Genomic DNA, 17,488 nt, shown 5'->3' on the forward strand with positions numbered 1-17,488 from the left:
CAATCACTTTAGGCCCGATTAGCTCCACTCACTCTGCTGTCATCTGGGCAACCAGGTCAAAGGAAGCAAATCCGGCATTGACGAAGTTGTCGCGGTAGCGGCTCATCTTGATGGCATCCAGCCAGTCCCCCACAGTGGTGAAAGTCGTATAGTCTGGCACACAGCGGTCAAGCAAGGGCTGGGACACCCTACATCAGGGGGGGACAAGGGGAAGGGAGAAAAGAGAAAGAGAGACAGAGAGAGAGGGTTAAGGTCGTCACTCTACTGCCACTTACGGCCAACCTCACCCCCAACGGCCCCCACTGAGCGCCACCTCTCCATTTCTCTGTGTCTCCTCCTCCTTTCTCCCCACCTCCTCACCACTCCATTTAAAACAAACGTAATGGAGTTAGGGACACACTCTGCCAAGAAGGGGTTTCTGCATTTAGGACTGTGGAGAGACTGGTTGGAGGCCATGGTGGTGGATGTTGGCGCTGCAGCTGGTGAGGCATGGTGGAATGTGTTTACACCCATTAGATCCAGTCTAAACAATTATCATTCAGAATTGTTTAACAGTTAGGTATTGTTTTATATTTCCTCATTTTATTGCTTTTTTGGGGGCCAAGAAAGGTTCTCTTTGTGTGTATCGAAAGTTGTTTCATCTTTTCAACTATTTTCCCTTAAAAAAATATCTGGACAATCTTCTTTTTCTGTGCAAAAACCAAGAAAAACTTGAAGCTCAGCATGTGTGCTTGTAACCATTTGCACTTTTAGAACCTCCAATAAATGTGGTTAGAATCGGATATAGGAATATTTGATTCCATGAGGTTTTTCTGGTCAGTTAAATCAAATTTACACTGTCTGTTTGAACATGAGCTTAACAGCAGGATGTAACCGCGATGCCTTTTGGCACATAATCTTTGCATTTACAGCCCAGTCTCCTATGGTGCATTCGAGTATTAGGGAGCACATTCTGTCTGGATTTACAGAATATGTTGCTTCAACAGAAGAATGTGTACAACACAATCCCAAAGGGAGGAGTTGACCTTTTCTCCATCAAAAGCAAAAAATATTTGTGGAGTGTAAACAGAGATATCATTCGTGCGCTCATGTGGTCACACATTCGGACGAACTCGTGAGCCGGTCACACAGGGGGTTGCCAATGTGTTTTGGTGCTCTTTGCACTTTCCTGCGCTCCCGTTGACAGAGAAGGCTTCTCAAAAAAAAAAAAAAAAAAAAAATACCAGTGCTGATCAGTCCTGCAGATAGAGGGGCCACCTTGGGAGTTTTAATAAAACAGTGAAACAACTCAAAGTGAAGTAGAGCGGATGAACAAGAGTGGAGGTGGAGGTGGAGAGGATGACGGGGAAGTGAAGGGAGGTGAAGGAGAAGAAACAGTTGAGGGAGCAGGCCCGGAGAAAGAGCACCACTGTCTCCCCTTCTCTCTGCTCTGTTGATCCCTGTCATCCTTTTTGATGGCATTAGATTCATTAACAATTAAAAGAGGAATGGAGAATGAAAGAGGGAGAGAAGAGAAAAGGCATAGTGGGAGAGTTAATAACAGTGATACAGAGGCTCCATTGAGTGGTGTAGATGGAGTGATTTTTAATAAGGGCTGTGCTTCTGAGCCTTGGGCTGTCGTTAACGCCAGACTCTGGCTTCTCTTAATTGAGTATTGTTAGCCCTTCTTCTGTAAAGTTGACTTTAAAAGAGCCCAGGCTGTTGCTGGCCACATTTAAGCAACAAGCAGAGACCCAGCAGGAAATCTGGATAATCCTGTGAACTCGCTAGTGAGAGAGCTGCATGCCAACCCTAAATGCATGAGAAATAGTGCTGCCACAAACGATTATTTTAATAGTCGACTAATCACCGATTATTTTTCCCGATTAGTCGACTGATCGGGTCATGCATAAAGTGGATGCAAAGCACACACCTTAACCATCATTGGCTTTAAACTAACTAATAACTAGATAAATAGCACTACCTGTGATAATGCTAGTTTGAATGCTGTAAGCTGAATTTGGCTGCTGAAGATGCTAGTTCTGATAGCTGAACATGCAGAAATTATAAGCTAAAAACGCTGAAGTTGATAGTCAGCTAAAATATTAGTTAAATGCAAAATCAGCCTAAAAAACTGAAAAAAAGCCTAAGTTAGCCAAAATAGCTAACGTGCAGCCATAACATTAGCTAAACTCCAAATAGCAAAAAAAAAAAAAACGAAAAAAAGCCCAAATTAGCCAAAATAGCTAGCATGCTGCTGAAATATTAGCTAAATTTCAAATTAGCCTAAAAAAATTTAAAGAAAATTCCTAAATTATGCAAAATAGCTAGCATGTAGCTAAAATATTAGCTTAAGTCCAAAACAGCCTAAAAAATGGAAAAAAGTCTAAATTAGTCAAAATAGCTAGCGTGTAGCTAAAATATTAGCTTAAGTCCAAAACAGCCTAAAAAATGGAAAAAAGTCTAAATTAGCCAAAATAGCTAGCATCCAGCTGAAATATTAGCAAAACTCCAAATTAGCCTAAAAAACTGAAAAAATCCTAAATTATGCAAAATAGCTAGCATGCAGCTGAAATATTAGCTAAGCTCCAAATTGGCCTAAAAAATTGAAAAAAATTATCCAAAATAGCTAACATGTTGCTGAAAATAGCCTAAAAATCTTCATAAAAACCAAAATAGTCCAAAAAGCTAGCAGAACGCCATTAGAACTTTCAACTCTACTAAACTCTGACTCCATATAATATAAAGTAACGACTAATCGACTATTACATTAGTTGTTGACTATTTTAATAGTCGATTAGTTGTCTACAAGTCGACTAATCGTGGCTGCCCTAATGAGAAAGTGTGACAGTTCCTATAGGAGACTTTCACAGTTTCTACAATGGTTTAACATACTTTTTTAATTCAGGAATTTGATATGGCTACTATTTTTATGTGAATCATCCGGTTCAACAGTTTCACGTAAACTACTTGCCAAGCAGGACTGCTGTGTCATCGCTCACTCCTCCTTTGTTAAGGTTGTCAGTCGGAGGCCCCGTCTCCAATGGCCCATTTAAAATCTCGTTAGTGGCTAATTAAAAGATGCTCCCAACTCTTTTTTGCATCGAGCTAATTAACCGCGGGCCCAATCTTCCAAGAACGTCACTTTTGGTCGCCAACAGAGACCCCGGTTTTCCTCATGGGGTCAAATCCACTACTGTCTACAGACATCCCCTAAGACAGAAAGACCCTAATGCAGGGACAAGAAGGTAGGTCACCCCCTTTACTGCATGCTGCAGACTCCAAATTCCCTCCGAGAAACAAGCTTCAGATAAAGATAAATCAGCTAAATGTAGATGTGCCGTGATTGATTGAGCTTCCAGCTGGTGGCTGAACTGCTTTAAGGGCTTTATTGAATGATGGTGATTTGCATAATGGCTAAGCCTGCATTTGTCAGTAAACTTTGTATGGGAAAGCTGTTACCGTTTTTACTTAAAAGACAGTTTCAGCTGAGTCAGAGTGAGCCATGTACAGTCCTCCTAAAAATAGTCGCATGGCACACTGGCTTGGGTCCAAATTAAACTGTTCGTCTGGTACCCAACTGACAAGGAAAGTGGGTGAGTTTAACTAGCTAATTTTTATCGAGTATAAAGCCCTAACATGTCTTACTGTGTGTGACATAATGAAACAGAAAAGTGTAAGAAATCCTAAAAAATCTTTGTATCATTTATTTGCAAAAGATGCAAAAGTTGTATTTTTCAATGTCCTAAAGTCTTACCCTGTGGACTGCGTGCTGTTGGTGACCACCTTGAGGCTCGCAGCGTTTCGAATGAGTTTATCCAACGTGGCCACAATCTGGGTGAATTTGGGCCGCAGGTTCCTCTCTTTCACCCAGCAGTCCAGCATGAGCTGGTGTAAGGCTGTGGGGCATTCCATGGGTGGGGGCAGTCTATAGTCCTGCTCCACAGCATTTATCACCTGAAGGAGGACAGCAGAGAAATCAGTCCACCTGTAATTATCACAACGTCTTAGATAGAGAGAGAATTAGCAAAGAAATTGAGATTGGAATCTATGAAAAGACCATGACAATAGGGCTGCCACGATTACTTGACTAATCGATTATTAAAACAGTCGACAATTAATTTTATAGTTGATTAGTCGTTACTTTATATTATATAGAGTCAGAGTGTAGAACAGTTGAACATTAGTACATTAAAGTAGTTGGCATTTATTGAGGTTTTTTTAGGCTATTTTGGAGTTTAGCTAATATTTCTACTACATGCTAGTTATTTTGGCTAATTTAGGATTTTATCCGTTTTTAGGCTAATTTGGAGTTTAGCTAATATTTTAGTTGCACGCTGGCTATTTTGGTTAATTTAGGCTTTTCTGTTTGTTTTTAAGGCTATTTTGAAGTTTAACTAATATTTCGGCTACATTCTAGCTATTTTGGCTGATTTAAGACTATCAGCTTTTTAGGCTAATTCTGAGTTCAGCTAATATATCAGCTGTATGCTAGCTTTTTTGGCAAATTTAGGCTTATTTTTCGTTTTGTTCTTTAGGCTATTTTGGAGTTTAGCTAATATTTCACCTACATGCTAGCTATTTTTGGCTAATTTAGGTCTTGTTCCGTGTTTTAGGCTAATTTGGAGTTTAGCCAATTTTTCAGCTGAATACTAGATATTTTGGCTAATTTAGGGTTTTTTTGTTTAATAGGCTGTTTAGGAGTTTAGCTAATATTTCAGCTCCAAGCTAGCTGTTTTGACTTACTTAGGCTTTTTTCAGTTTTAGGCTAATTTGGCATTTAACTAATACTTTAGCTGGCCATCAGCTTCAGTGTTTTTAGCTATCAATTTCAGCATCTTCAGCTATTAGCACTAGCATCTTTACAGCATTCACACTAGCATTATTGCAGGTAATGCTAGATAGTTTTTTGTTAGTTTAAAGCTAACGATGGTTAAGATGTATGCTTTTCATCCAGTTTGCGCATGAACCGATTGGTCAACTAATCGGAAAAAATAAGTCGATTAGTCGACTGATAAAATAATAGTTTGTGGCAGCCCTATATGACAAACAGAGGGTAGAAAAAGACAAAAATCTCATCAGGGAGACAATATCCCCTTTATCTTTAAATTGCTGATACAGACAGGATTTTGAGTGTTTAGCAAATTTAGACTTTGTGCTTTCAAGTATGACAATCCAACAAAAACGTACATCTTGATTGCTCATGTCCCAATATGGCCGCTCGCCATATGACATTACTTCCCACATGACGATGCCGTAGCTCCACACATCGCTGGCTGAGGTGAACTTCCTGTATGCAATAGCCTCGGGGGCCGTCCAGCGGATGGGGATCTTGCCTCCCTGTGGATATGCGAATGAGTAGGTGAGCATGAAATACTGGAAGGATGGAGCACAGACACAGAGCCACACACATACAAGAGGGGGAGAGAGAGGGTGAGAAAAGCTGTCTAAAGGAAAAGGTACATCACATGGGTGTGTGCATGTACAGCCCAAACATCACAAATCCAACCATGACAGAAATAAGACAAAAAGTACAAGTGGCTACAGACTATAAGCCACTTTTAAACCAGTTCTCAACCAGATCTTCTCAGTACCTGGAACGTCTGACTCACAAAAAGAACTTTACTGGCTGAAAACTGGCCAAAGGCTACAATTTTAATGGCTGTGAGTGAACGATAGTATTCATCTCACGCTGTACTTTGTAGTTTGCTGTAATTTAATGACGACATGAGCAGGTTAGGCATTTTTCAGGACCACAGCGACCACACTGTGTATAATTATTCTGTTTTGCAAGCTCTTTTTGTAACCCAGCAGCACCAGATACTCGGCAGAGCAATTAGTTGTGTACACAGACATTTTTTAATCAGTGTTTAAAATTGCCCCTTTTTCTCTCTAACTATGTCACAGTGACACAAAAGGAAAATCTCTACAAACATGGGGATAGTGTCACAGTCCTGTGTGAGGTTTGTGAAAGTAAGACATGTTTAAAGTCCCCAATTTTTTTTTATTAAAAAAAAAAGTTCCCAGAAGTGTTTTCATTATGATTATGAAGTTTTAACCAAAATCCCACAAGCTAAATGTCTTAAGAAGCCATTTTTCATGTTTCCAAAATCTCCTCTGAGGGGGCGTGGCTTTTGGAGCTGAGCTGAGCTGAGTAGCCCCGCCCCATTACATTTGTTCTCTTTCACAAGAAAAATTCCATAAATACATGTAAGCAATTTAATATATATATATATATATATATATATATATATATATATATATATATATATATATATTTATTTATTTTTTTCAGAAGAGGGGGGCTTTAAAACACTCATTAAAAAAAAGAAAACTCAAATTAACTTGTTTGAAAATTCATCACAATATATAGAATGGGATAATTTTCAAACTGACTAACCAGTGAGCTGGTGTAGGTGGGATCTGTAGGGTCATCCTCAAGGAATCGAGATAGGCCGAAGTCAGACACCTTACACACCAGATTACTGTTGACCAAGATGTTACGTGCAGCCAGGTCTCTGTGCACGTAGTTCATATCTGACAGGTACTTCATGCCTGCTGCGATGCCACGCAGCATGCCAACAAGCTGGATGACTGTGAACTGCCCATCGTTAAGCTGCAACAAACAGACAAAATATTGGATTTTAGCTAAAGATCTTAAATTCATGCTGAACGTCACTTTTAAGCATTTAACACCAGACATTTAAACACAAATTCTTTAACATAACTTTTCAACCGTTAACATGATCAATGTAATTCCATTAGATTCTGAAGTAGAAAAGCGGCGCAAGACCAAAAAAATGATTGAAGTTACACATATATACATAAACCATCAAAATCACAGACAAATACTGCTGTTAAAAATAGCTGACATTACTGTCATTACTTGAAAGAATTAAGTAAGATTTCTCTCACCCTTAGAAAAGAGTCCAGAGCTCCGTTCTCCATAAACTCGGTCACAATCATGACAGGCCGACTCTTGGTAACCACACCTTCCAGCCGAATTATGTTGGGATGGTCAAACTGGCCCATGATGGAAGCTTCAGACAAGAAGTCTCGCCTCTGGCGGTCAGTATAGCCCACTTTAAGAGTCTTGATGGCAACAATGATTTCCCGGCGTCCAGGTAGCTTCAGGCGACCGCGGCACACCTCCCCAAACTCTCCTGTGAGAGCCCAGGTAAGCCAGACAGAGATACAGCAAAAGAGAAAGAGGAGAGATGGAAGAAAGGCACGGTGGAAAAGTGGGGGGAAAAAAGGGGGAGAGGGGACAGTTAACTGGTTAGAACCAAGGAGCCAGGGAATGGGAGCACGGGGAGTGGGCAAGGCAAACTAAGAAAAGCCAGGACTTTAGGCCAGTCTTAAAGTATGGAGGTGAACAGGGAGTGTACGATACAATTTTACTTAATAAAAATGGATTGTGGGAAGCATGGTAGAATCATAAAATAAAACAAAATTATTTTGAAACTTAAACAGGAACAGGAAATAAAAAGTGGTAGCTGGGAAAGGGATGATGGATTAGGAAGATGGTGCTAAGCTTCAGAGTAGCTGAGGAAGCGGCCACCAGAGGAGGAGATGGGTGGAGACAAAAGCTTAGGTGGGTTTGGGGTTGTGGGCGCTTTATGTTTAGAGTCTGTACCAAGCGTGAGCAACAATGCATGGAAATTAAGTGGTGAGTGTGATGTGTTTCATCATCATTACAGAGGTACCATAGTGCGGGATAAGTTAGGGGCAAGAGAAACATAGGGATGGAGAGGAGAGGAAAGGGACAGGGAAAACAGGGGTTGAGGATTTTGTCACTTTAAAAGCGAAATGCTGGGAAGCGACGGGTTTCAAGTGGCAGCAGTCTCAGCAGTAGAAGAGCTGTCGCAGTGTAGTAGTAGTAGTAGACGCAGCAGTAGTAATGGTAGTAGCAGAAGCAGTAGTAGCAGATTTCCATTTCTGCCAACGTCCCTCAATTTCGCTCATATATACTAAAAAAACACAACCTCATGTGGCAATGTCCTGCAGTTTTTAAGGATAAGAGAAATTACTTTCAAATACAACAAATACAAGAAGTATTTAACTGTCTACAACATCCTGCAGGGGAGGGTTTGTAAAAAAAATAATAAAAGGGAGAACAACCACAATGTGGAGGAGGTGCATAGGCAAGGGATAGGAGTCAAATATAATAATCCTGTGCAAGTCAACATATTTTACATTCCATTTTGAGTTGATCAAAATAGTAAAAAGTGGGCAATCAAACACAGTAAATCCTGAAAAAGATACAATGTGCTATTCAGCCACATTTAGTACCCTTAGTTACACCTTTTGATAAGATATATTTTCAAGAAAACTCATTTAACTCATCTTTAAAGTCCCACTCCAATCATATTTTTTCTTTTGTAAAACCCTTCCGAGTGATCCCTTAATTATTATTATGAAGTTTTTAGTCAAAATCAATAATCCTTTAGTCATTTTTAAGATATATTTTATGCACAGCGGCAGTTGTTCATTAGAAGTACAATTCTGGGTTGTTGGCGGGACTGTTGATACAGAGGAATCCCGCCCCCTCCCCTTCGCTGGGAGCTCGGTTTGCGCATTCACGCGCAAGCTAATAGCTTCAAGCTAACATAAGCAGCGCAAAAAATAATGACGAGCAATATTGGATCAATCCAGCCGTACAGTTGTGAGCCAGAAGCCAGCTCAGACCAGGAAAATGAAGACCTACATGGATCTAGTCATGTCCAAGCAGATGCAGCTGAATGGTGCGCGCGCCGCTTCAGTAAGTGTGTCATTAGCCTGAGCTTTTTAAGCATCCGATTGTCAGATTCAACGCAATTCCAGTTGAAAAAATAATAAAAAACCTAATTTCAATCATACATTTTATATAGGTCCTCTACTATGGGGAAATTCTACTAGAACATGTTAAAAATACAAAAGAAAATACAGTTTTGATTGGAGTGGCTCTTTAAAGTACTTTGGCTAATGTGTTCATGTACCGTATTTTCCGGAGTATAAATCGCAAGAGCAAAAAATGTCAAATTAAGAAGAAAACCATATATAATTTGCTCAGGGGTATAAGTCGCACTTTTGGGAGAAAAGTCTGAAGTTTCAGAACAAATCCGCCAAGCCCAATGTAGCTAAAAAAATAAATAAAAAAATGAAATACAAGAATGCTAATCTTTTGATCTGTATAAGAAAAATATCAAAGTTTAAGAAGAAAACAATCCTCTTCTCTTCCATGTTTATTTTCTTCTTCTTCTGCCACTGTCAGTAGCAAATGCTTATACTCAGATGTAGCGCCTTCTAGTGGTTGTTAGAGGAAACTGCTAAAGGACAACCAGTGTTTACAGGGAAAACAACAAATAGATGAGCCTCTTTATGAGCCACAAATAAGTATAAGTGGCACCCCTGGCTAAATTATGAAAAAAACGCGACTTATACTCCAGAAAATACAGTAATTATGTCTACATTGTCCTTTAAATCTCAAATATTTGTGTTTAAATGCCACACTTGTTTTTAAAAAAGCTCATAGGTCAACAAATGTGTAGGTTCAATTCAGGCTTTTCCCATAAGGGGTACTTTAAAATATAAGCAATAGCTTACACCCACTTGCCCAGACACAGGATTAAAATCCAATTCTTTAACCTTAAAATCCTATCTGTATGGGGGATGTAGTCTTGAACTGTGAAAAATCTGGTTTCACTAACTCCAGTAAATACTCCAGATCTAGATATAACTGTTGTGTTACACTTGAACTCAACATATTGAAGTCAAATGATAATCCTCCATACAAAAGGTATTACTACTACTCTAAATACAAATAGAACGTGAGGGGCACAAGGACTGTGAGTCATGCTAACTCAAGGCGGACACAGCTAGCAATTCTCGAAACACAAGACAGTGCTGAGGACATCTACAATGTTGGATAAGGGGTTCCTAAAAGGTGACAAGTGTGGTAGGGTGGGGAGGAAAAAGAGGACTAGCGATGAATTGAGTGAAAGTACCGCTTGGTGTGAAGTCCTCTAACGGTATGGCCTGGATGTGACCAGGAGTCTTCCCCCTGTAGCTCAGGAGCTTTGGTGGGTTACCTGCGCCAATGACCTCCTCGATCTTCACGCAGGACACATCAATCTCCTTGGCAAACTCGCGTACAGCCTCATTGGGGTCCTCATAGGTGAAGGGGTCAATGTAGACCTTCATTCCCGGCGTAACTATTGGGGATTCTGGCACAAAGACAACACCATTTATTTGAGTTGCCAAAAAATTTACTTTGAAATAAGATGAGAATGAAAAATACAGCAAAATTAAGACCTTAGCAATGAAACTCACTGTATTGTTGTAGTTTTTCTGTGTATTCCGACTCTGAACCATTTCTCTGCTTTCTGTTGAGAAAATCTAAGTGTCAACCACACAATTGAAAAGAATACAGGTAAAACAACAAAAAGGAATCTTTAACAAAGCCGCGTGTAGCATGAGATGCTCAGACATTACAGTGTGACTTAGTTAACCTTTTAGCTTGTAACTAAATACAGACGACAAATTAATCAATGCCTAGACAGACTATAAGTCGTGCTAAAAACCAGCAATGCTAGCACAAATAAAAGGATATCATGCTACTGTCTGTTGCATGTGAACGCTATTTACTTTCAGTGGAAACAAAAGGAGACTTAAAGAGCAAGCTCAGCTGTCTCTGCTGACATCACACCATTCATCCCACTTCACTCTGAGTCTTACTCTCTTCACATGCAATGTGGCTTGTCTGATGTCATTGTCTCTTTCCATTTTGTATTGTATTTGTCTGTTTTTTTTTTTGTCTTCTGTACACATGTCTATCGGCTGGTACAGCCTCAACTTCCTGGATCGGTCCCCGATAGCAGGGATGGGAGCCACAGATGGGGGGCTGGGTTGTTGAAATTACATGTTAATGTGCTTCCTTTGTTGTCTAACCACTAACCAGGGCAAGGATACCCGATGGTGATTAGCATCTTATTTCAAATTCTAATTTAGTCCTGGTATATGCAGAGGCTCTGTATTATTACTATTTCCCCCTTCTGTGGCAGTCAGAGCAGTGGCTAAGCCAAGACCCTGAGAGACACAATGTAGCAGTGTGAAAACAGAAAAGGGAGAAGAAGCAGGAGAGAGAAGGAGAGGAGGGGGATCAAGAAGATTATTATTCAGTCTAGCGTGACCGATGCCCACGCTTGTCAGCCTCTGCCTGAACTGGCTTGTGGAGGGAGGACGGTGGGCGCTAGTCAGCAATGGATGCCAACGCTTCACACATGTGCGCACACACACACTGTTTTCTGTCTGACAAATGAGTTGTATAAGGATAAATGAGTGTGGTTAGACCCAGCTGATGCAGCATCAGAGTTTTTGAAAGGTGTGAGCAGCCGTTAGCATCTTTCTAGTCAATTGTGCTCTGTGGACAGAGTGCAAAACAGCTGATTCTGAGAGCTGGACGATGGGTAAGGCCTATCAGGTCCAACAGCTGCCACACCATACTGTGTGCAGCGAGGAAAATAGCATTTTGGCCAAAGCTGTTTACTATTCAGAGATTCAGAGGGCTAATCTGGAATTCAGTGGCCTCACAGGTGGCAACACAGTCCATTGAGAGTGTTTTGGAGGACATTCAAACAAGGTTGACAATGGAGCTATTTCAGTTTTTCTCAACTATTTGAGAAAAAGACTGAAGTCAAATATGTGTAACTAAAAAGCTGCGTTCTTACCTGAGACAGACGATAGCGATGACTACAACCACAATGACGAAGACCAAGGCTGTGGTGGCCGACCCAACGATGAGGGGAAGTTGCTCCTGCCATGACTTAGGTGGATCAGCTGTTGATGTAACAGACAGAATGAAAAAAAAGTATTGGTTTGGTGTACAATGAAATACTGTGGCACAAAGAAAATTATCTGCAATTAACAGATAATTTGAATGCATCTTAGAGAAGAATTTGGTACTACTAAATTAAAGCTTTTTTCAAAGATAACACTTCAGAATTTTAATATTTTATTGTTCAAAAATCATCCCTCCATTGTGGCTCTTTGGCTTTGAATAAAAATGCTAACAATTTTAGTAAGTAATATGTTTATAGCTAATAATCAAGTTTTTTTTCATTTATATTTTGAATTTTAACATTTGAGATAATTAAGAAAAATAATGGTAAGACTAGTTTATTAGAATAAGATACATATAGATTTATTCAAAAAATTTGATTATACATCAATGTTATCATGTTTAATTCAATAGTAAAAAGGAGGAGATGGATAAAGTGCACCAAAATCCTAAAAATGGAAAATACTGTGTTTGATTTGACTTTCTTGCTTATTTGACACTTTATTTTATTTTGAAGGGAATTCATGTCCTGCTGTCAAAAGTAAAATAAGTTTAAATGGTTGTACAAAGAAAATTATATACATCTAATAATTATAATTATTTAAAACATACTTTATATAAATACATGGCTACAAAAACATAGATAAAGTATATTTTTCTAAACAGTAACTTTGCGGCTCTTACTCAGTTTTGATCAGTAAAAAATTCGACCAAACAGCTTTTTTAGAATCAAAGGTTGCAGACCTCTGATTTAGTTAAACATGTGACTAATTTTTCTTTGAGAAAGTAGTAAAAATAGAAAAGTTGAATTTTATGCTCTTTTACTGATCAAAACTCCTAATAAACTACCTCATCTTATGAAAACATTAGCGTAAATAAGGAGCATACTTTGCAGGTTGGTGCTGAAGTCCGCTGGGCTGCTGTAACGGCCATAACCAGCCACGGTTCGGGCACGCACTTGCACCACGTAGGGCGTACCAGCCTTGAGACCTTCGATACGGGCGTTGCTTCGTTGGGCAGTCATGGTGTGGGCAATGGCCTCACCTTGATCCTGCACAGAGAACAACACATAGAGTCAAGAGGAGCTCAACATTTTTAGCAATTTGGCAGAAAACAACATGAATACAGCAAATTGATTCAACCAAGCAGCAGCTTTTGTCCATCTGGACTAAAAAAATGGAACTAAGTTAGTTAGTTAAACAAGTAAACCCTGTGGTCAATGTTTAACTTAATGTAAAGTGGAAAATATTAAAATTTAAAGACTTATGTATAAAGCAAATCAAAAAAGTCTGCCACATAGCATACAAAAAAAGTTTGAAAAAAGAAAGAGCAATTAGAACCAAATAGGATGTGACATTTTTTAAAATTAACAAATTTAGAACAAAACAAAGGAAATAAGTGGGAATCAAAATATGGAATAATCTTGAAAAATCAATGAAAGAGTCCAGATCAATTACATTAAAAAACAAAAGCTGAAAAAAGCAAATGCTCACACAATATGAATTATAAGGTCATTGGGGATGGGTAAAATAAATAAAAATAAAAAATTGAGGTATTCGGTTTATTTTCTTGTTGTTTTTTTTTTTTTTTTGCTGTTTGTTTTGTTTTTATTTGTCTGCTGTTCCTTTTGACAGCCAGTTGACATATTTATGTTATAATACAAAGAGATAGATTTGGTTAAAATAGCGTGATTGGTTTAGTTAAATGGGCCAGAGACAATAAGTTTTCTTCTTTCTGTCCCCTTTTCTTCAAGAGTATTATGACACTTTTTGTTGTGTGCTATGAAAATGCAATAAATAAACTAAACTAAACTAAATAGAACCAAGACATAAACATACTCCGTTGTTCCAAAAACATTTCAGTAGCTTTAATTCTCACTTACATGAGTACTATAGCAGAATATTTATAATATAGTGATTTATTCTTATTGTAAGCTGATATTTTGTACAAAATGACAAATATTTTGATTGATAGCCAACAGTCTCCAGGTCAATAAAATGTAACTGGATATATTTCTATGATTGATAGGCTTTTTGTCAAAAGAATAGTTCACATGATGACACTTGTTTTTTTCATAATAGTTTTAAAGCAGAAGCATGTTTAAAATGTACAAATACAGTGATATTCCAGTCAGTGAATTTGGATTGACACTAATACTTACTTTTTCATGGTATTTAATTTCATAATCCAGAATGATTCCATTGGGTTTCTCAGGAGGAAGCCAGGACAGACTCATGGTGCTCGCGGTGGCTGCCATCAGATGGACTGTAGGCACTGCAGATGGAGCTGAAATACAGAAAATAAAAACACACTTTAATGACTATTTGATTTGTGCTGAAATATCTTGACATAAAAATCTATGAACTCTGTAAAGAGGTTTGTTGATTAGTTAATAAGCAGAACCAAACCCTATTTCTGCTCAAATTGTCTGATACCAGTGAAACAAAAGTGAATGTGCAGACATAAACCTAAAGCTCCAGAGCCACATCAGCTCTTTCATTCCTCCACAGTGGCTCTCTGGCTAAAGAAATATAAAATAATAGCATTTTTTTAAGTTAATGGCTAAAGTGAACATGGAAGATAAACAGTAATGGTTTTATCATCCCTACTGACATCATAAGGCTTGTTTGCTCCTCCTCCAGAATACTCAATATACTTTAAAATAAAATATATACAAATATTAGGCAAAACTTTGGTAAAAGGTCTGATCTTTTCTGATTGGTGAGTTTATTTTATGACTGTAAAGTAGATTTCATCTTATGCTGCATTGCAATGTTAGTAGCAATTCAAAGGGGAGTGGCTAAAATATATAGATTTGTGTATAATTCATATGGTTCTTCTTCTGGATCATTAAGCAATAACAGCAGTAGTAAGTAAGTAAGTATAACAAGAGAAAATAAGCTTCACTTGGATGTTCCTGTTTGGGACAGGAAGTCTTTTATTTTGAAAGAAAGTTATATAAGTTTATCTCAAAAGTAAAAAAAAAAAAAACTACTTTAAACTTTGAGAAAATTCTAATTTTTCTTAATATTTATGCATTTTTTCACACCCAAAGATAAATATAATTCATACTTATTATGAAAAGCGACAATGTAATGATACAAAGTAGTATAACATTTTCCTGAAATGGTTAAAAAAAGAACTTTGCGGCTCCTATTTGCGGTTACAGACCCCTTCCCTACCATTCCATAAAAATGTTCATATTTAAATGTTGAAATTTCCGGCTTACATGTTTGTTGACTAACAAGAGAAGAACCCTTTTAAAACACTCATAAAAAACAGGAAAGATGTCTGCATTCATTGATTTATCATCGTCCCAGTAGAGTAAAAAACAGCCACCGCCACTCCACCCACTTGAGCTTTCCATGCTTTGTTAATGTGTCTATTAACGTCAAAGTGCTGTCTGTCTCCATGACTATCTTCCTATTTTCTGAGTTGAAGCTTGTCCTGTACATCTGACTCACGCACTTTGTCTCCGGGTAATCCTTTTGTTTCCTAACAATAACACCAGTACTATTAAATGAAAAATTCTTCTCATCTTCCTGTCTGTACATAGTCTCCTTTGGTGTTTTCTATCTTTTGTCCACAGTTTTATTTTCCTTTATTCCATTTTGACTCTGTCTTCTACGGAAGAGGATTAGGGCCACTGGAAAAAAAAAAGTCCATGATAAATTCTGACTTTAAAGTCAGAATTCTGAGAGATACTGAGAACTACGGAGGCCCGTGAGCAACATTCTGCAGCTAGCTCTAGCAGCACACCGGAGTCCTGCAAACCAGAGGGAAACAAACAAAATTGTCCTGTTTACGTTTCTTTTTCCATGCTTTAAGATAACCAGATGAGGCTACTGTGTTTATAAAGGAGCAAAAGGTGAGTAAAAAAGATTTATCTTATTGGAATTTGTAAATAAAAGCGCTAAAGACTATGCTAGCATTTCGTAAATGCTATTTCAGACGTAACACGTCTTTTAATAATGTACGTATGCAGTTAAGATATCAGGGTAAACATTTGTGACTGACAAACAGTCTCCGAGTTTTACGTTGTGCACAGAGAGTATGTAGAAATGCAGTTTTGTTCGCACAAAACCCGTTTGCGTTCATCTACCGATCGTCTCATTCTGGAGATTTAAAGACATCTTATACTTCTGAAAATACTTCGGGGCATGTTATCCAAAAGATTGTCGTGTTATTTTTTGTCTTAACTAAGCGTGACTGTGTAAACAGCCACCAATCTTTATTTAGATTATTTATTTGGTTCACACCAATATTAAGCTTAGGCTTCTTGTCACGTCACATGTGAATATGTCATATAACTCCTTTTAAACGCTCATCCCTCACTTCTTTAGGTGAAGTTCTAGCATTCCTCAACACTTTCTTTTCACCTTCTGTTGCTTGTGTTTAGGACCAAACATGTCTGGTACCAAACTTGCCCTTCTTTGACTCCGTCCCTTCCCAACCACCCCCATCCATTCTAATTGTTCATGTCTTTTCTACTGCAAAGGACAATACTTCCTAGCCAGAGCCCCTAGTTACCCCAGCACAGGGATTAGGGGCCCTTCTCTAGGAGATGATGTTGAAGTTACCATGGCGGTGGCCCCTGGAGCTTATCACCACCCATTTTATTTATTTTGCTTCTTAAAAGGTGAATGCACACGCAGGGATAGTCCTGGAACAACACAAACGGATAATCTGATCAGAGCTGATGCTCTCTTGCCCTGTCTTTTCCTCCGCCACTCTGCTGACCTTTTGCAACCACGGATGGACAGTCGTTCCCATCAGCCCGGTTTCAAACCCCCTTATAAAACAATGAGGCCCTCACACGGGGGCCACGGGGCTTTTGGATTCTAGACCCACAAAGAAGTGGTATTCCAAAAGCATCTTTTAGGAGCAGGCATGCAAGGTTAGAGGTGAGGAGGACAAGGTCACGGAGAGAAGAGCGAGGGGGAGGAGCAAAGCACAGACTGTGATGTTGTCTAAGCTGCCTCCGGCAGCAGATTTAACACAGCAGCTAAAACCATCCAAGACATAGCTTAAGTGCCTGAGGAGAACGTTATTAAAGAGACCCATTCTTATGAGGCAGAACTCAACATTTCTGAAATGTATTTACATCCCCTAAGGCACATGTGTCAAAGACAAGGCCCGGGGGCCGGACCCGGCCCTCCGGGTAATTCTATCCAGCCCTCCAGATCATTTTATTATTTATTTATTTATTTATTTTATTGTTATTAATTGTATTATTGTTCTAAAAAAATATTTATTGTTATAGTTAGTTTTTATTGTTTTATTGCTCGATGTAATATTGCGCTAATCTCTAACTTGTATAATTTTGACAAAATATATTTTTATGGAGAGTAAAATATTGAAAGTTACTAGAGGTTTAAGGTGATTTATCCTGGAATAATAATGCTGCCTTTTTATTATTAGTAATTAAATTAAAAAAATTATGGTTTAAAGTTTTCTAAACTGGCATTCTGCTAGCTTCTTGGAGTATTTTGGCATTTACTAAGATTTAGAAATTAGCTAATATTTTAGCTTCATGCTAGCTATTTTGACTAATTTAGCTATTTTGAAGTTTAGCTATTTTTCAGCTATAGATGCTAGCTGCTTTTGTAACGAGATGAAATCTTTTTTTAATTACACAAAATATTGACTGTCTAAGTTTAGTTTCTCCCCCTGAATTCAGCATTGGGTAAC

At 38.4% G+C, this 17,488-nt stretch overlaps 1 protein-coding gene across 6 annotated transcripts in view; it reads right to left on the bottom strand.

Annotated features, from left to right (window-relative positions):
• The window catches only part of LOC112150401 (ephrin type-B receptor 3), a 63,825-nt gene that overhangs the window by 6,132 nt on the left and 40,205 nt on the right, over positions 1–17,488 (bottom strand). The window contains exons 6-15 of one of the 6 annotated variants that reach the window (XM_024278711.2): positions 13,959–14,083; positions 12,686–12,848; positions 11,688–11,796; positions 10,291–10,343; positions 10,050–10,184; positions 6,895–7,142; positions 6,380–6,595; positions 5,170–5,319; positions 3,737–3,936; positions 33–188 (exon numbers count right to left, since the gene is read on the bottom strand). In XM_024278711.2, coding sequence (XP_024134479.1) covers positions 33–188; positions 3,737–3,936; positions 5,170–5,319; positions 6,380–6,595; positions 6,895–7,142; positions 10,050–10,184; positions 10,291–10,343; positions 11,688–11,796; positions 12,686–12,848; positions 13,959–14,083 — 1,555 coding nt within the window. Of the gene's footprint in view, positions 1–32; positions 189–3,736; positions 3,937–5,169; positions 5,356–6,379; positions 6,596–6,894; positions 7,143–9,965; positions 10,185–10,290; positions 10,344–11,687; positions 11,797–12,685; positions 12,849–13,958; positions 14,084–17,488 lie in introns of all 6 variants that reach the window. The other 5 variants (XM_024278710.2, XM_024278709.2, XM_024278708.2 and 2 more) reach the window with 5 other exon arrangements.

The sequence above is a fragment of the Oryzias melastigma genome, linkage group LG4 (assembly GCF_002922805.2).
Source record: "Oryzias melastigma strain HK-1 linkage group LG4, ASM292280v2, whole genome shotgun sequence".
In the NCBI taxonomy this organism is placed as follows: domain Eukaryota; kingdom Metazoa; phylum Chordata; class Actinopteri; order Beloniformes; family Adrianichthyidae; genus Oryzias; species Oryzias melastigma.